Here is a 16,611-nt window from a genome sequence, read left to right on the forward strand (position 1 = left end):
CTCACTTGCCCCAGGCATATTTCCAGGCATGGTTTCTTTCCCATTGAGCAGGCCTTAAGTCCAATTGGACAGCTGTTGGTTACAGCCTAGACATGAGAGCCACTCTGAGGTATCATTCAGGGCTAGTCATTGTGGTTCGTAGGTGTCACAGGGTAGGACAATTGATGGTTACCCCCTTTGGCATCTTACATAGCACCTTCTGATACTATGAGAGCAGGGAGCAAGCTTCAGTCGACTCCATTCTTTCTTATTTAGGGACCAAAAGTACAGTTGTGAAAAGAACAGTTTTGTTTTTGTCTTTTCAGACAAGGTCCCTCTATGTAACTCTGGCTGTCCTGAAACTATATATGTCTGTTACCTCTAAATTTCGCTTGATCTGTGGTAAAATCTGAGAATCTCTTTAAAATTTGAGATATAAATGTATTTATTTCTAGTAAATATCCAAAACCTATAGAGAAGTCCAGTTAGCAAAAGATGAATTCACCTATCTCCCCAGATGTTAACACTATTTTGTGGCAGTTGGCACTAGGTTTGGCTGCATTTAGAGTACACCTTTCCTTTCTCTTCCAGAAAAGGTGCTTTAGACTGTGTAGAACATTGTTTGTTTTTTCTTATTCTCCAGATAGGGTAGTGTGTTTCCAAGAACCTGCTCCTTTTCTCTTTCCTCAGCGTGTATCTCTCTTCTCAAGAAAGTTCTTGTTGCTCTGTTCCATCCATTGTGTTCATGTCCCAGGCAACAGGGTCACTTCAGGGGTCAGGGTCCCAGGACCTGCCCTCCAGTGCAGTCAGGCTCTTCTAAACACTCTGATAGCCCCAGTTAATGACTGCTGATTTTTGTCCTACCAGCCACCTTATCCTGCAAGGCAGGACAGGGGATTAAGTGCCACTTTTAGTTATGTAGCAGTTTGATTCCAATGAAAGAATAGGCAAGTACTCACATAATGGACAGCTGCTAGTTTTTCAAAATTTAGATCAGTTATATAAACAAGTTCCAATATTTTTGAAGCCTTCTTTCCCTCCCTGGAAATAGCCACTAATATGCATTTGGTATATCATTCTATATTTATAATATACTTTTCGGCCTGTAAGCAATGTGTTGCTCTAACTTGTTATTTACTTTATCTGCTGTATGCTGTATGGTATTTTGTTACACATGTCATTTAGTCATTTTCCTTTTTAAAGAAAATAGTTTTTTTTTAAGTTTGTGTGTGTGTGTGTGTGTGTGTGTGTGTGTGTGTGTGTGTGTGTGTGTGTATGTGTGTATCTATCTTTGGAGACCAAAAGGAGGTCCAGGTCCTCTGGAGCTGGAGTTGCAGGTGGTTGTGAGTTGGAACCAAACTCAAGTCTTCTGGAAGAGCAGCAAGCACTGCTGAGCCATCTCCAGCCCCCCCCTCCCCTTCCTCTTGGTGTACCTTCATTGAAGACAGTACTGCAGCCCTGTCCTTAGACTCGGGTGTACATTTCTTCAGATCCTGAACCCGGAGGCTGGATTATGAAGAGATGTGGCCGTGCTTTCCTTAGCTTCACTAGGTAGTGCCAATCCCTTTCTTCAGTTGTTGTCGTTATTTCCTCCTCAGCTTTCTTTCTCATTCTTCCTCTTCCTCTGTTGGTGCTGGGGATTGAGCCCAGGGCCTTGCCCATCCTAGAAGAGTGCTTACCACAGAGATGAGTTTTCCACTCCTGTTGCTTGCTTTGATTTGGAGAAGCTTTTAATGCATTCTAATACTAAAGTCCATGTTTTGTGAAAATTTCTCCCAGTCTTTGACTAATCTTTTAACTGCATATAATGTCTTTGGTTGAATTAAAAAGTAGTTTTTATGTAGAAGGAAGTATTTACTTTTTTGTGCCTCATAGTTCACGTAGTACAGTTCCCTCTTTCAAAGATTGGCATTTCCGCAGTTTCTTCCTGTTGGCGGTAGGTGATTGTTCTTGTTTCATCGGAGATCGTAACTGCTCGTGGGCAGGTCAGTCTAGCATGACTTGCTCTCGGGTTGTACACATCCACTGTACCTTTCACTGACAGGACCTCGTGGAGGCTATGCTTTTGATCTATGTCTCATGAAGGTCACATGCCACCTCCTTAAATGTCATGCCTTACCTTTTAATGGCCACATTTTGTCTTTTTATTATCTTATTCTTGATAACATTTGGTTTAATTTCTGCCATTTCATTTTTTGCTTTCTATATTGGCAGGTTTTTTTGTGATTTTTAAATCTTGTTTCTAATTTTTTTTTTAATTCATGATCTTTTTCTTTCCTTTTCAACTTTGGGTTTTGTTTTATTGTGTTTCTTCTTTTCTTTTTAAGTTTGTAAAGCTATTTGTTGAATACTCCCACTAACTCTGGACCACACTCCACTTCTAAACCCACAGCATTGAGCCACATGCAGCATTGAGAGCAGTAGGTGTTAACACAGGAACGAACCGCTAAGAGAGTGTATAGGAATTGCTGCTAGCTGTGTCCATGCTTACGCCCCTGCCTCGGAACTTTGATGGTTTAACACTCTCCTTTTACTTGTTTTCAGCGTGATATTTGAATAAAAGCCCAACATTAATTAAATATATTCCCTACATATAAACAAGGAGAAATTAAAATTTTATTTTCTTTATTTTCAGTTACTCTTCTTCCTCCTCGTGTGTTTTCTCATATTTTCATTCTTGTAATAATTACTGAGCTTCTTCCTCTTTCTTGTTCCAAGAACTTCCAGATGCTGTAGTCATGGTATTAGAATACAGACCTTGCATTTATGCAACTCGTATGAAAATAAGTTGAGTAAATATGTTGAATGATAGAAATAGATAGTTGGTGCTACAGTGAGTGGAAAGGAGAGCATTAGAAAAGATATGCACCCAGCTGGTGGTGCCGCACGCCTTTAATCCCAGCACTGGGGAGGCAGAGCCAGGCGGATCTCTGTGAGTTCGAGGCCAGCCTCGTCTACAGAGCGAGATCCAGGACAGGCACCAAAACTACACAGAGAAACCCTGTCTGGAAAAACAAAAACAAAAACAAAAAAAGAAAGAAAGAAAGAAAGAAAGAAGAGAGAGAGAGAGAGAGAGAGAGAGAGAGAGAGAGAGAGAGAGAGAGAGAGAGAGAGAGAGAAAGAAAGAAAGAAAGAAAGAAAGAAAGAAAGAAAGAAAGAAAGAAAGAAAGAAAGAAAGAAAGAAAGAAAAGATCCGAAGTAACCCTTGGGAGGAAAGGTTGTTTGACAAGCGTTTGCTCTTTTGACACATTGGATGGCGTGGTAAACATTTTCAGGGTACAAGTGTGAAAAACACAGTTCCCATGCTTAAAAAGCTTGTACTCTAACCGGAACCCCAGGAAGATAAAGATATGGGAATAGTTAGCATGTGGTGGCTACAGTTGTACTACTTAAGAGTTTTCCAAAGAGGTATGGTATATGTTGTCAAGTGCCCTGAGAATGTCTCCTCAGCAGAAACGGGAGTCGGGGGTGTGCAGTGAAGAAGACTAAAGATTGGAAACCACGAGAAGTCATTTTAAAATTCTACCCTGACTATTCTAAACATAATTAAAGATGGCTGAAAAAGAGATTGGTGATGGTGGTAGGACATTACAGTAGTGATTTCACCAAGAAGCCATTTCACTGATTTGAAGCAGCCACACCCGAGCATAAAGACCACTTGCACAGAAGAGAGGAGAGAACTGAAATGATAATTGGAGGGAAATATAAGGCATAATTGTGGAGTTTTGCTAAGACTGGTAGTTGGGCAAAAATACAGAGGAAACCCTTTAAAACTTTGGGAATTCAGTGACTAGAAAACAGTCTTAGCTCCTGGTCTGGGGCAGTTCCTGCTGGGTTCTTTACTTTCCAGAAACTGCTCCCTGTAGCATGAATCTTAAAGAGTCTTATTAATAAAATCAAACCCGGGGCCAGTTATTGGGGTAACATGCTGGATGGTCAGAGAGACAGAAAACGTCACAGCTACCTCACCTCGCCGGATCCTCAGCTGGTCTTGTTTCCTCAGACTGGAAGCCTCTGAGTCCTCATCCAGAATGAATCTCAGCTGAACTGCTGCTAGAAGCCTGAAAGCTTAACCAGCCAAATACTTGTAGTTTCTGGTCTCCACGCCTTATATATCTTTCTGCTTTCTACCACCACTCCCTAGGATTAAAGGCTCACTTTCTGGGATTAAAGGCATGTGTCACCATGCCTGGCCATTTCCAAAGTGGCCTTAAACTCACAGAGATCCAGAGGGATTTCTATCTCTGGAGTGCTAGGATTAAAGGTGTGAGTGCCACCATTTTCTAGCCTTTGTATCTAGTGGCTGTCTGTTCTCTGATCCCAGATAAATTTATTAGGGTACACAATATTTTGGGGAACACAATACCACCACATCTCCCCAGAATGATAATGTTTGATACTATTTTCTAGGGTCTCAGGGTTTTGGTTAGGGGAAACCTGACATACACTCTTTTCTAACGTTTAGACGTTTGTTGAAGTGATGAAAGAGATAGAAGTTAATGACTTACTCTGGCTAGGTCTTGATTTTCAGAAGCTTTAGAATGGAGCCAAGAATTCATGTTCGCCATGTATCTTTGAACTATGAGTTTCTAATTCTGTTTGCTATTGACAGACATTTGTGCATTTTCATGCTTCTTTTTTAGCTCTGTTTATGCAAATATACTTTTGCCTTTTTCCTATCATAAAACAAATTGGTATTTCTCCTCACCCAGTTTTGTTTCTTCCTTTTAATCTGTATCTTCTCATACTTTTGAAGCTTTTTGCAAAGATGTAAAATCACTTTGTAAATTATGATGTGCTCCACTATTCTACCATGTATGAAGGTGAGATTTGTTAGGGCAGAATCTGTTCATCTATTTTGTGTTCCTACTACAGAATTCTAATCATAAATAAATTAATTTTGGAGGCTAAGAAGTCTAGTATCAAAGGAGTCAGCATCTGATGAGGCCTTCCTTGCTGTGTTATAACACGGTGGAGGGGGCATTACATGGTAAAAAGCCAGTATTCAAGGCAGGCAGGTGAATCTCTGAGTTTGAGGCCAGCCTGGTCTGCATAGTGAATTCCAGGCCAGCCAAGGCTACATAGTGAGACCCTATCTCCAAAAACAAAAACAAGTCCATGTGTATTTCTGCTGAGGTCTCTCTCCTTTCTTTAAAGACATTAATCCCATCATGGGAGTCCCCACTCCTCTGGCCTCGTTTATCCCTGTTTCTAACATACAGTCTTGGGGAGGAATGTATTCACACTATAGCAGAGACTGAACTTTCCCACGTTTTATTTTTTCTTTGTTAACATAGTGTCTTGTATAATTGACAGCTATACTGGGAATATGTGATCTTTAGTTGATTAGCTGAAGCCATGTACTACATAATAGGATCTCACACAAAGGGGGACCAAATGTACAATGGTATATACCATAAAACCTCGATTTATAGTAGGCTTTGCTCCTAGGTTTATGTAAGTAACACTTTTATGCTCATATAGTAATGAAATTACCTCATGCCATACTTCTCAGAACACACCCTTGTTAAACATGACTATAATGCCATTTCTAAGATGGGCATGTCACACTAGGTTCTAGTTTGTAGTCATTATATTTATGTTGAAATTCTGCTGTTAGACATGTCCTCTGCTGTTTACACTTTCATTTTTTTTCTTCACAGGATACATTCCTATCTGAATCAATAATTGTACCTTGAAGGGTGTTGTTAGGGGATTTTTGATGTGGGAGCACCATACCTCATTACTGAGAGCTTTATCATCTCACAAGGAGGCTCATACATAGGAAGGAGGTTTCGAGGTTGCTCTAGCTTCTTGATACCATCCAGGCCCTAATGCTTTCCAGTTTCACTTTGCCATCCTCACCACAGTATAGTCTTTCCTTGTGGCTTCAAGACAGCTACAGGACATGAAGTATGTGTTGATTCAAAGAGTGTCTAGAGGTAGAAAGATATCATTTCTCCTTTATCATTTTTTTTCCCCAAAGAGAGAACTTTTCCCAAATGCTTTCTAACAGATTTCCCTACAGGTCCCATTGATCATGATTTAATTTTGTGCTTTGGCGAGATAAATACAGTGGCTGTGGTTGACATGGTCCAGTCAGGAATAGGTGGCCTAGTAGAGGATGATCACTGGCATGCCATGAAGATGTTGGGTGTGAATAAGGAGTCAACAGTATCCGTGCAGATGCTGCCTGCCTGTGTCTGCCCTTCTCATTTGAAAAATTGATGCCGCCGTCGTCGTCGTCGTCGTCGTCTTCGTCGTCGTGTCTTCTCCTAAGAGGAGAAAAGATAATTTGTTCTGTCTTCACTGAGTTTGCCGTTAGTTTGCAGTACCACGCTCGGTCTTGTAAGACATTGACTGTGTCCCAGGTGCTCTACTTAGCTTTGGAGAAGTAGTGGAATCACCACTGACCCATGTAGTCTGGTGGACAGGATGGTGGAGGGAAGGGAGAAGGAAAGAGTTACTCTGAAATACACTGATTTTAGGAAATTTATTTTTCAACAGATGATGTGAGACATGTGGATTTGTGATATGAATTCATTTGAAAAGCCACTTTGGGGTAAGTTGACAAAATTGGGAATCGGTGACTTCAAGATTGTACTTCTCCATGGATTTTAAAACATATCTATCCGTTGGATTTTATGCCTTATATGCATGTATTACAAGGTTTTGTTTTGTTGTGTTGTTTAGACAGAATTTCACTCTGGTCCTGGCTAGCCTCAGACTCACAGAGATGTACTTGCTTCTGCTCCTACCTCACCCCCAGGCTGGGATTAAAGGTGTGTGTCACCATGCTCAGCTCTAGAAGGGTTTTATACTAAGTTCTTACTTTAATAAAATCTGAGAGACATAGCAATAAACTGTAGTCCCAGCACTACTTTATTAGTACATTTATATTTACTTCTCCTTAGCAAGTCAGTTTGAAGACTAAATGAAGACCAGGTTCAGATGAGAAGTCTTTAGCTAGCACTATACTTCCCCGTCATCTTCTCATGTGACTGGGAAATCATTTACAGTAGCAGTGTTGTAGATGCTGGAGGAAAGTTTGTCTTTGAACTTCTCTTTGCAGGATTTCGGGTGGTCGTTTTCATTCCACCCGTGTATATGCGAAAGAATACTGACGGTTTTATCTAAGAGCACCTTCAGAAATGCCAGTTACTATTTACTGAGTGTGTGTTATTGTAGTGGGACTGTAAGATGGGTGTATGTTTCTTTTAAAGAAACAAAGAGGCCATGTGGGGTTTTTTGTTTGTTGCAAATAAAATAAATTGGCCTTGCCAAGACCACATAACAAAAAAGTATTAGAACTGAAACTTGAATTTAAACATTTGGCCTAGGAAGCATTCCCTTTTGTTTTATGTCGGTTGTACTGGGGTTCCTAAAACTACTCCTAGATCTTGTGACTGGTCTGGAGGACTCAAGTGGCTTCAGCACAGGAACACTAACAGAGACACATTGCAGCAAAAGGACACAGAGTCTGGAGGAAGCCAGGAGTGCCTTTGTAACCATTCTTTCCTGGAGGAATAGCAGGGGTGCTTAGTCTCTCCAGCAGTTGGGACAACATAGGAAGTATTACCCACCGGGGAAAGTCAGAAACTCATGCCCAATGTTTTTTTACTGGGGTTGGCATGTAAAGTATCTTTTTTTTTTTTTTTGCTTTTTAGAACTTGATTTCATTGTAACTATAAGCATAGAAATACACTCATATTGGTTAATAGAATGCAATTATGTTTAACTTATCCTACACAATCTTGACCAGAAACTTGGTACATGGTTTAAATTTTCAAAAAAAGAAAAACAAAAACTGCAATCTGGTTTATTTCTATCTATTACAAATGTATAAAAGATCCTCCATCAACGCTGCTGATATCAGCAGAACCTTGAGAAATATACCTTTGGTTTGCCTCAGAAAAGGAACACATATTGCACTGTAAAATTTATAAAATTGGCGCAAAACATTGTGGTAATGTTACAATACCAGTTTTAAGAGTTCAGTAACTAATGGGGAGCCGATGGGATACATGCAGAACTGTGAAAGCGATCTCACTTAGCCAGCTGTACGCATAGAATGTAAAGTATCTTGTGTCTAACACATACCAAAATTCCGGAGTCATACAAGGAAAAGAAGATGTTTAACATAAACCAGATTGTTTAGTTATGGCACAGTAGGGCGGGCACTCTTGTCGTTTAAAGGAAGTTTTATATCACTGTGGAGAACTGTTTATCTTTCAAATTCCCTCATTTGAGGTAAGGGCCAGCCTTGCATACCATGCCTTTCTAAGGATAGCAGTTTTAGGCCTGCTATATTAACTTCATCTCTATACATTGATTTATTCATTTGAGGAAGTAGGTACTGTGCAAACCAAATTTTTAATGCCACATTTTGAATGGTCCCAGTTGCTACTGATTTGTTTTTTGTTTTTGTCTTTTAATTTTATTTATTTGTTTATTTTGAGATAGGGTTTTTCTGTGTAGCCCTGGCTATCATGGAACTCACTCTTTAGATCAGTCTGGCCTTAAACTCAGAAATATGCCTGCCTCTGCCTCCTTAGTGCTGGTGCCTGGCTGCTACTGATTGGTTAGGAAACTCACATGACTTCCTGGCTAAGATTTATCATAGCAAAAGACAGCACTGCAGACAGTAGGGAGATGTTGTGGGTGTGGTGCCCAGTCTTATAATTTTAGCACTCAGGTATATGTAGGAGAAGACCTGGGGTGACTTAATGGTAGAGTGCTTCTTTATCATGTGCAAGGCCCTGTTGCTCCTCAGCACTGGTGGGGAGGATGGGAAAGACATTTTTGCCAGGTGCTGTGGTGTCTACTTTTGTAATCTCAGTGCTTAGAACATTAGGTCAGGAGGACGGTGACTCTGTGGGTAGTGACAGCTTCTCTTAAAGAACAAACAAAAGATGCTTATTAGAGAAGTGAGGCAGAGGCTTCTGTGTGCTCTTCCTGTGACAATCATGCTTTCCTCAAGAATGAGTGATGGAGGCAAATACAGCATGTCTCTAGCCCGGGGCTCACATGGAAGTATTACAGCCCTTAGTTCTAGTAGGATGCTGGGATTAGAGGCATGCTTTACCACCGCCCATCTTGTTTGTGGTTCCCCCCTCCCCAAGAATTCTTGGGTGGAGGAGAGGAATGAGAAAATATTAGATAGAAAGATAAGAAAGACAGAGACACAGGATAGCTTCGGAAGAGCCCTGGGTCAATACCCAGTCACCTCTAGAGCTTTATTCAAAAGGGCTTTTTATAATATGACAAGGGAGAGGCAAAAGACCTCCCCCTTGCAAGATCAAAACACAGCGTACAGTTAAGTGTAGACCTTCCAAACACTTGGTGCCCACACCTGTGACCAAATCATCCCATTATGCAGCCTTGCTGGGTAAAACAAGCTCAGATTCTCTAGGAAGCCTCTGTGGGCCACCACAGTAGACTAGGCCGGCCTCAAACTCACTGAGATTCACCTTCCTCTGTCTCCTGAAGAAAGAGATTAAAGGTATGCATCCATACCCATCCCTTTCTCTATTTTTTCAGGAGTGCCTTGGCTACTGTTTCTCATTGGTTTTCCTTAAAAATTTCAGATTGACTTTTAAAACTCTATTCCAAAAGCTACTGCAATTTAACTTAAATTACAATAACTCTGTGAGTAATCAGAGAACTGTTATCTTTATGGCTCTGAATCCACAAAAGTCCCATTTTTCAGTATTTTTTAGGCCTCTGTATTAACAGAGTCCAATAAATCTCATAATTTTGTTGCAAGTCACCTTTAGATATTTTAAAATATTTTCTTCTACCTGAATGATGTAATTTTGTTACTAGTTTATAGAAATGTTCTTGGTTCTCCTTTTTTTCTTTTCCTTCTCTTTTTTTTTTTTTTTTTTTTTTGTTTTTGAGACAGGCTTTCTCTGTGTAGTCTTGGCTGTTCTGGAACTCGCTCTGTAGATCAAGGTGGCCTCAAACTCAGAGATGTACCTGCTTCTCTGCCTCAAAAATGTTGGTGTTAAAGGCAGAGGCAAGTGGATCTCTGAGTTTGAGGCCAGCCTGGTCTACAAAGCAAGTTCCAGGACAGCTGGGGCTGTAATACAGAGAGAAGCCTTGTCTTGAAAAACCAAACCAAACCAAAAACACACAGTGAAAGGTGACCATCAAGATGGCTTAGTGGATTAAAGCACTTGCTCCTAAGCCTACAACCCGAGTTCAAGTCCCATCTCTTGTCCAGCTCCTCAAAGATAAACTTCACTTTATTTTCTGAACTTAGAACCCTTCCACATGGCAAAAAGAGAGAACTGACTCCAGTAAGTTGTCCTCTGACTAATATACATCCCCCCACATACACACACAAAATAAAAATGTAATATATATTTCAGTAGTTAAGGTGAGAAGATTTGTTTTACTATGTACCAAGAATAAGCTAGTTATTATAATGTAGATAGCAGTTTTAGATATGAAGAAACAGATAGGTCAGTGGAGCCAAGCATAGAGGTTCACAACTTAATTTACAACACAGTGAGTATTGCATGCCTTTGGGAAAGGATGACCTGTTGTTTAGGTCTCAGACCATTTATCCTTTTGGGAGACAATGACATTGGCCCCCTACTTAAACAGGAAAGTCAAAATCTTTTAAGTTTGACATAAAGGCATTGTTAATAATGATTTCCAGGTAGAAGTGTTTCTGAAGACTTGGGAAATTTGAACTGTAAAAGATATTTACTAAAGGTAAGCAGTGAACTAGAAACAAAAATACATGTAGAGCTTATAACCGATACAACATTATATAAAGGATTTCACAGCAAGAAAAAGACGAAACAAACTACCTAATAGAGTATTGGGCCAGATTGCAGTAGGTTGAGAAAAGAAACAGGATGACCACCAGTAATGGCAGAGATGGTAGAATGCCAGGTACAGAGCTGGGTGGGGTCGTGATAGCCGAGGTCCTGGAAGTTGGGAGATGAGGCAGGAGGATTTGGAGGCTAGCCTGGATTAAATGGTGGTACTCTATCTCAACAAGGAAACCAGATGTGTGTCAGCAAAAGATAGTGACTACTCACCAAGACTGTCAAAAATACAAATTCCTGACAACAGTGTTGCTAATGGTAAATACACCAGATTGGTGATGTCTAATCATAATGAAAGAATGTATCTCTTCTGACTGGGCACCCAGACTATATATTGGAGATCTGGAAATCTCTGGAGTACTCAGGAGCCAAGAAGAGTTTTCACATTTTTAAGTGGCTGAAAGAAGTAAAAAAGATTTGTAATATAAAATTAAGTTTTAATGTCCGTAAATAAGTGGCTGAAAGGTTGCTGCATTCATTTATGGCAGCTTTCTTCCCACAACACGAGCTAAACAGAAACTTGCCATCTAGCCCTTTGCCAAACAGTTTGCTAATCACTGCCCTACATAAATTCTCTCGTACCTGTGTTGTGATATGGTGCTCAAAATAACAGAAACCAGTGTTAAATTATGGTGTGTCTGTCCTGAATGACTCAAGTGATAGTTAGCCATTAACAGTGGAATATACTTGGGACAGTAGTTTATGGCAGTCTTAGAATTTTACTTTTCTATGTTTGAAGAATTCTTTATATTTAGCATATATCATTTTATAAATTTAAAGAACTGTTAGAAGACAAATCAGTTTACCACCTTTAGAAACTGATACTCAACATTTCATGCCCCAAATAGACATATGAGCCAGTAAACTCTGTTAAGAGTTTCAGCCAGTATTCCAAGTTATGTTTGTTCTCCTGACCTCTGAACTTGGGACAGTAACTCAGAGAAATACTTCAGTGATCACAACAGTGATTTTTAAACACTGAGTGGTGTTTCACTAGATGTACTATGTATATACATGTATATATGTACATATATATATGTATGTATGTATAACTTGTATGCACATTCTTAGTTAGAAATCTAAAATGTCCTCAAATCTGGGACATTGAATGCAGGTAAAACACTTAAAATGTTTTAGATTTTGGAACATTTCAGAATTTTGGGTTGTGGAGCTCAACAAATTAAGTCTATGCAAATATTGCAAAATCTGAAAAACTCCAAAATCTGGAGCAGTTCTTATCCCAAGTATTTTGTATAAAGGATGCTCAAAGATACTAAAAAGAAATTTGCACACAGGTTGTCTTATAGACATGTTTTCCTTTCTCCTTAGATGTCTGAATGTGAAAAGACTTGTGTTTTAGATATGAATGAAGTGACAGTAATATATATTTGGGAAATGGTCATTAGATTTAAAGAACGGGTCTGGGGACGGAGCTTAGATAAAAGGCTTGTCTAGGATACACTAGAATACATGGGGTCCTGTGCTTGATTCCTAGCTCCACGGAAACCTTTTATTGTGGTGCACACCTCTAATCCCAGCACTGGTAGAGGTAGGAGGAGCAGGAGTTTAAGGTCATCCTTGGCTGCCTGGGAGTTTTAGGTCCTTTTGATCTAATGAGATCCTGTTGTTTGTTTGTTTTTAAATTCCCTCCATTAGCAGTCAGACTTTTTGCCAAGCAGTCTTCCGTGTGAAATGGCCAAATATAATGCATGTGCCTAGCTTTTGTGGTGAGAGGCACTGTGCTCTGTAATCCTTCCATGTTTTCCCATAGTTACTAGTAACTACTCACTGCATGTAGCACACTCGGGTGTCTCACTGAACAGGCATAACTTCGAGGCAGGGGGAGTCGGCAGTGTCCTTGTCTACTTCACCTTTGCAGTCCGAGAACACTGTTCTGATGAAAGAACGTGTGTTGGAGATCCGAGTCCTGGTGACGTGAGCAGAAGTAGTAATTCCTTATTCCTACCAGGGTCCTTTAGTACCTTTTCAGGTGATTTTCTGGCTGTTGTTTAACAACCTTGTAAAGAACTTCTCTAAGTAGTTCATGGATGATCTCACCTGTCCTGAATTGATCAGATAATCCATTTTTGCTGACCACCCTATGTGAAGCTGGTACATTGCCTGTCAGCCTGCTTCTTCAGGGTATCTGCTTACATGACTTTCAGTGTGGGGCACATATACAAGGTGTTTCCTCTGTTTACTTGATGGAATACATTTGGTCTATTTCTCTCTTGGTCAGCAGTGACACAGGCCTTTGAGCCTTTGCGTTAGCTACTCAGTGACATGATTCTCAGGCTGCTCCTGAGCTCTTCAAGATAAACATTTTACTTGTTAGAAACACTTTTAATTAGAGTATCCCAAATGATTAATTGGAGTTGTGGATGAGTTCTTCCCATCACTATCTAATGATGATATAAGAGTGTTATGGAATGTAGAAGAGTGGGAAATAGAAACTAAAAAATTAGCATCATCAGAGCTGAGATTGGGCCTTAGATCTTAGAATTCCTTCTCTCCCCTGCAGGGTGTGCTGTCAGTGTTTTCTGGGTGAGTATGGACTGGTTTCTACATAGGATTTGGTAGGAAAAGAAGGACAGGAATTAGCGTGAAAAACTGCAGTACAGACTATATCGAGAACTGGCTAGTCAGACTGGCTGGTGGCTGAAGATCTTGTGCTAATTAATAGTTTGGCTTTTGCCTTGGAAGTCAGTTGAGCAGGTGAAAAGAAAGGGAGGTAAGATCCAGGTTTTGATGAGACTGAAATAGTAGCTGTTTTAATTTACATATCTAGTTACAGGAAAATAAACACAAATTTACACAATTATTGGCTATTTAGATTTCTATCTATCTATCTATCTATCTATCTATCTATCTATCTATCTATCTATCTCTCTATCTCTCTATCTCTCTATCTCTCTATCTCTCTATCTCTCTATCTCTCTATCTATCTCTCTTGGTTTGTTTGTTTTTGTTATTTTTCAAGACAGGGTTTCTCTGTGTAGCTTTGGAGCCTGTCCTGGATCTCGCTCTGTAGCCCAGGCTGGCCTTGAACTCACAGAGAATCCGCCTGCCTCTGCCTCCCGAGTGCTGGGATTAAAGGTGTGCGCTACCCCACCCCCTGCTAGATTTCTCTTTTATAAAGGCCTGTTTATATTCTTTGCTCATTATTCTATTGGATATTGCTTTGTAAGAGCTACTTATATAATAATGTAATTTCTTATTAATGAAATAAGTCCATATCTCTTAGTATTTATAATGTTAAATTAATCATATAGTCTATTTCCTAGGTATTGAATTTAAGACAGTCTTTTTTTTCTTTTCTTTTTCTCTTTATAGGGTATGACCATGATTTCTGATGAAACCAGATTGAAATAATTTTCATGATATTTGTATATTTATATATATATATATATTTTAAAATTTTACATTTGACTTAAAGTGCCATGAGAAAATTTGCATATTGCAAGGTGGTTCTAGCCACCTCCTTGGTTTGGGTACTCTTGGACATGTTCCTGCTGCTTTACTTCAGCGAGTGCAACAAGTGTGATGAGAAGAAGGAGAGAGGACTTCCTGCGGGGGATGGTGAGTGGCCTCTGCACAGCTCTTTTCTTACGGACATTGTTTGTTTCTGTTGATAGGGGAAGTCAGATTCTCGTCTGTGTTTTATGTTTATATTTAAGATTTATAGCTATATATTTAGATCTGTATACATTTAAATTTTATATTCTATAGAAATTTAAATTTATATATGGATTTAAATTTTAAGGTGAATTGTTAATTCCTAAGTTTCTGTGTTTTAATTATATTTCTAGCAATGTTGTGGTTAGTTCTTCTGACAGTTGAATGTTAAAGTGTCATGGAATTGTTCAGTTTAGTTTTATTTAATATTAGATATTATTAATTTTCTACAAATTACATTACCAAATGACATAGGGAATCTCATAATCAAAATTGTACTAAAGATTGGTCTAATGCCATTATGCAAAGTGGAACATTAAGGCTTTGTTATCAGGTATCTAGTCTCCTGCTTGGCTGTCTCATTTTCTAGGGCAGTGGTACTCAACCTTCCTAAGGCTGTGACCCTTTAATACAGTTTTCATGTTGTAGTGACCCCCAGCCATAAAATTACTTTTGTTGCTACTTCATAACTGTACTTTTGCTACTGTTATGAATCATAGTATCTGTGTTTTCAGATGATCTTAAATGACCCCTGTGAAAGGGTCATCCCCCCACCCCCCACCCCCGCCAATAAAAAAAAGGGGTTGCGGCCCACAGGTTGAGAACTGCTGCTCTAGGAGAAGAAGTCTTTAAAGGTATTGAGACTGGGGAGTTCTTCTTGCTCGAATTATAGATATAGCTCCAATTAGCACTTTCAAGGATTAAACTATAGAATAGCCTACAGTGAAATCATTGCAGTATTATGGGAAGCAAAGAAAACATAAAGGACCTGGATAGGTAATGCTGATATTTTGGCAGGGAACATGGAAAATTCAGGTTTGGGGTTTTTTTTTGTTTTTTGTTTGTTTTTGTGTTTTGTTTTGGTTTTGGTTTTTTGAGACAGGTTTTTCTCTGTATAGCCCCAGCTGTCCTGGAACTCTGTCTGTAGACCAGGCTGGCCTCCCACTCAGGTCCACCTGCTTCTGCCTTCCAAGTGCTGGGATTAAAGGTGTGCACCAACATGCATGTCTTGGCAGTTTTACTCTTTGTGGAAATGACATGTGGTTGTTCTTGCAGTACAAATTTTTTTTGACTGTTTAATTTTTAATAAGGGGGAAGAACACCCCCCAGAATTTGTGATCTAAAGTTATTTGTGTTAGTAACTGTGCCTGCTTAACCATAGTTGTTGTAGGTAGATTTTTATAACCAGTTCTGCTTAATTGCTAGAACAGGATGTTAGTAATAACTAGGTTAGCCCCATCAGTCTACTTATAGTTTCATGAAATACTTATGATTCTGCTGTTTTATAACATTGCTGAGTGACAAAACCCTGCCTTCCTAAATTGATAGAGCTGGACATCCTGCTCACTTAATCAAAGGGCAAGTGTTAAGCTCTCACTGGTAAAAAATCTGGTGTTCTTTTCCCAGACAGAGGCTGGCCTTTCCTTCAGCCTGCTTTAGTGTATTGTCAGTTAGAGTGGGGCCTTATGGTGTTCTGTATGGAATGCAGAGGCTTAAAAGAAAAGAGAATAGAGAGTCTGGAGCACATGAAAATTCACTTGGAGAATATGTTTAAAGCTCTGGACAAGAACAGAAAAAGAAAAGCTGAAGAGGTTACTCAATGGTTAAGGGCATACTGGCTGTTCTTGCAGAGGACCTGGATTCAGTTCCTTGTACCCACGTAGTGGCTCACAGCTATCTGTAACTCCAGTTCCAGGGGATTGGATACATAATGTCCATGCAAAGCACTCATGCACATAAAATAAAGTAAATACATCTAAAAAGAATTTCTCCCTTTAAGAAACTTGTCAAAGCTGAGCATGGTGTCTGAAGTCTTGGTATTTGTTAGGCTGAAAGAGGATCCTGTGCCATGATGAGGATTTTGGCTCATCTGCAGTCAGTGCCATGCCTTCAAAGGATTTCGGACAAGGTGTTAAGTCATCTGACCAGATTGGGACTTTTGAATGAGTAAGTGGTTGTGTGGCTAGAAGAGAATGGACTAGAAGAGAGACAGGAATAGCAAGAACTAGTTGGAGTTTCTCTTGAAAGTTTGGAAGAGAGAAAAGTTGAAGCTGACCCTCTTTGAACACTGAAGCCATTGAACATTCTAATGAGTGGAATAAGGTTGAGTGGTCTG

At 39.6% G+C, this 16,611-nt stretch overlaps 1 protein-coding gene across 1 annotated transcript in view; it reads left to right on the forward strand.

Annotated features, from left to right (window-relative positions):
• The window catches only part of Galnt1 (polypeptide N-acetylgalactosaminyltransferase 1), an 81,530-nt gene that overhangs the window by 23,044 nt on the left and 41,875 nt on the right, over window positions 1-16,611 (forward strand). The window contains exons 2-3 of the mRNA XM_076554831.1: window positions 6,487-6,541; window positions 14,154-14,399. Of these exons, the coding sequence (XP_076410946.1) occupies window positions 14,261-14,399 (139 nt within the window). The 5' untranslated portion in view covers window positions 6,487-6,541; window positions 14,154-14,260. The remainder of the gene's footprint in view (window positions 1-6,486; window positions 6,542-14,153; window positions 14,400-16,611) is intronic.

This window comes from Peromyscus maniculatus, chromosome 19, assembly GCF_049852395.1.
Source record: "Peromyscus maniculatus bairdii isolate BWxNUB_F1_BW_parent chromosome 19, HU_Pman_BW_mat_3.1, whole genome shotgun sequence".
Classification (NCBI taxonomy): Eukaryota; Metazoa; Chordata; class Mammalia; order Rodentia; family Cricetidae; genus Peromyscus; species Peromyscus maniculatus.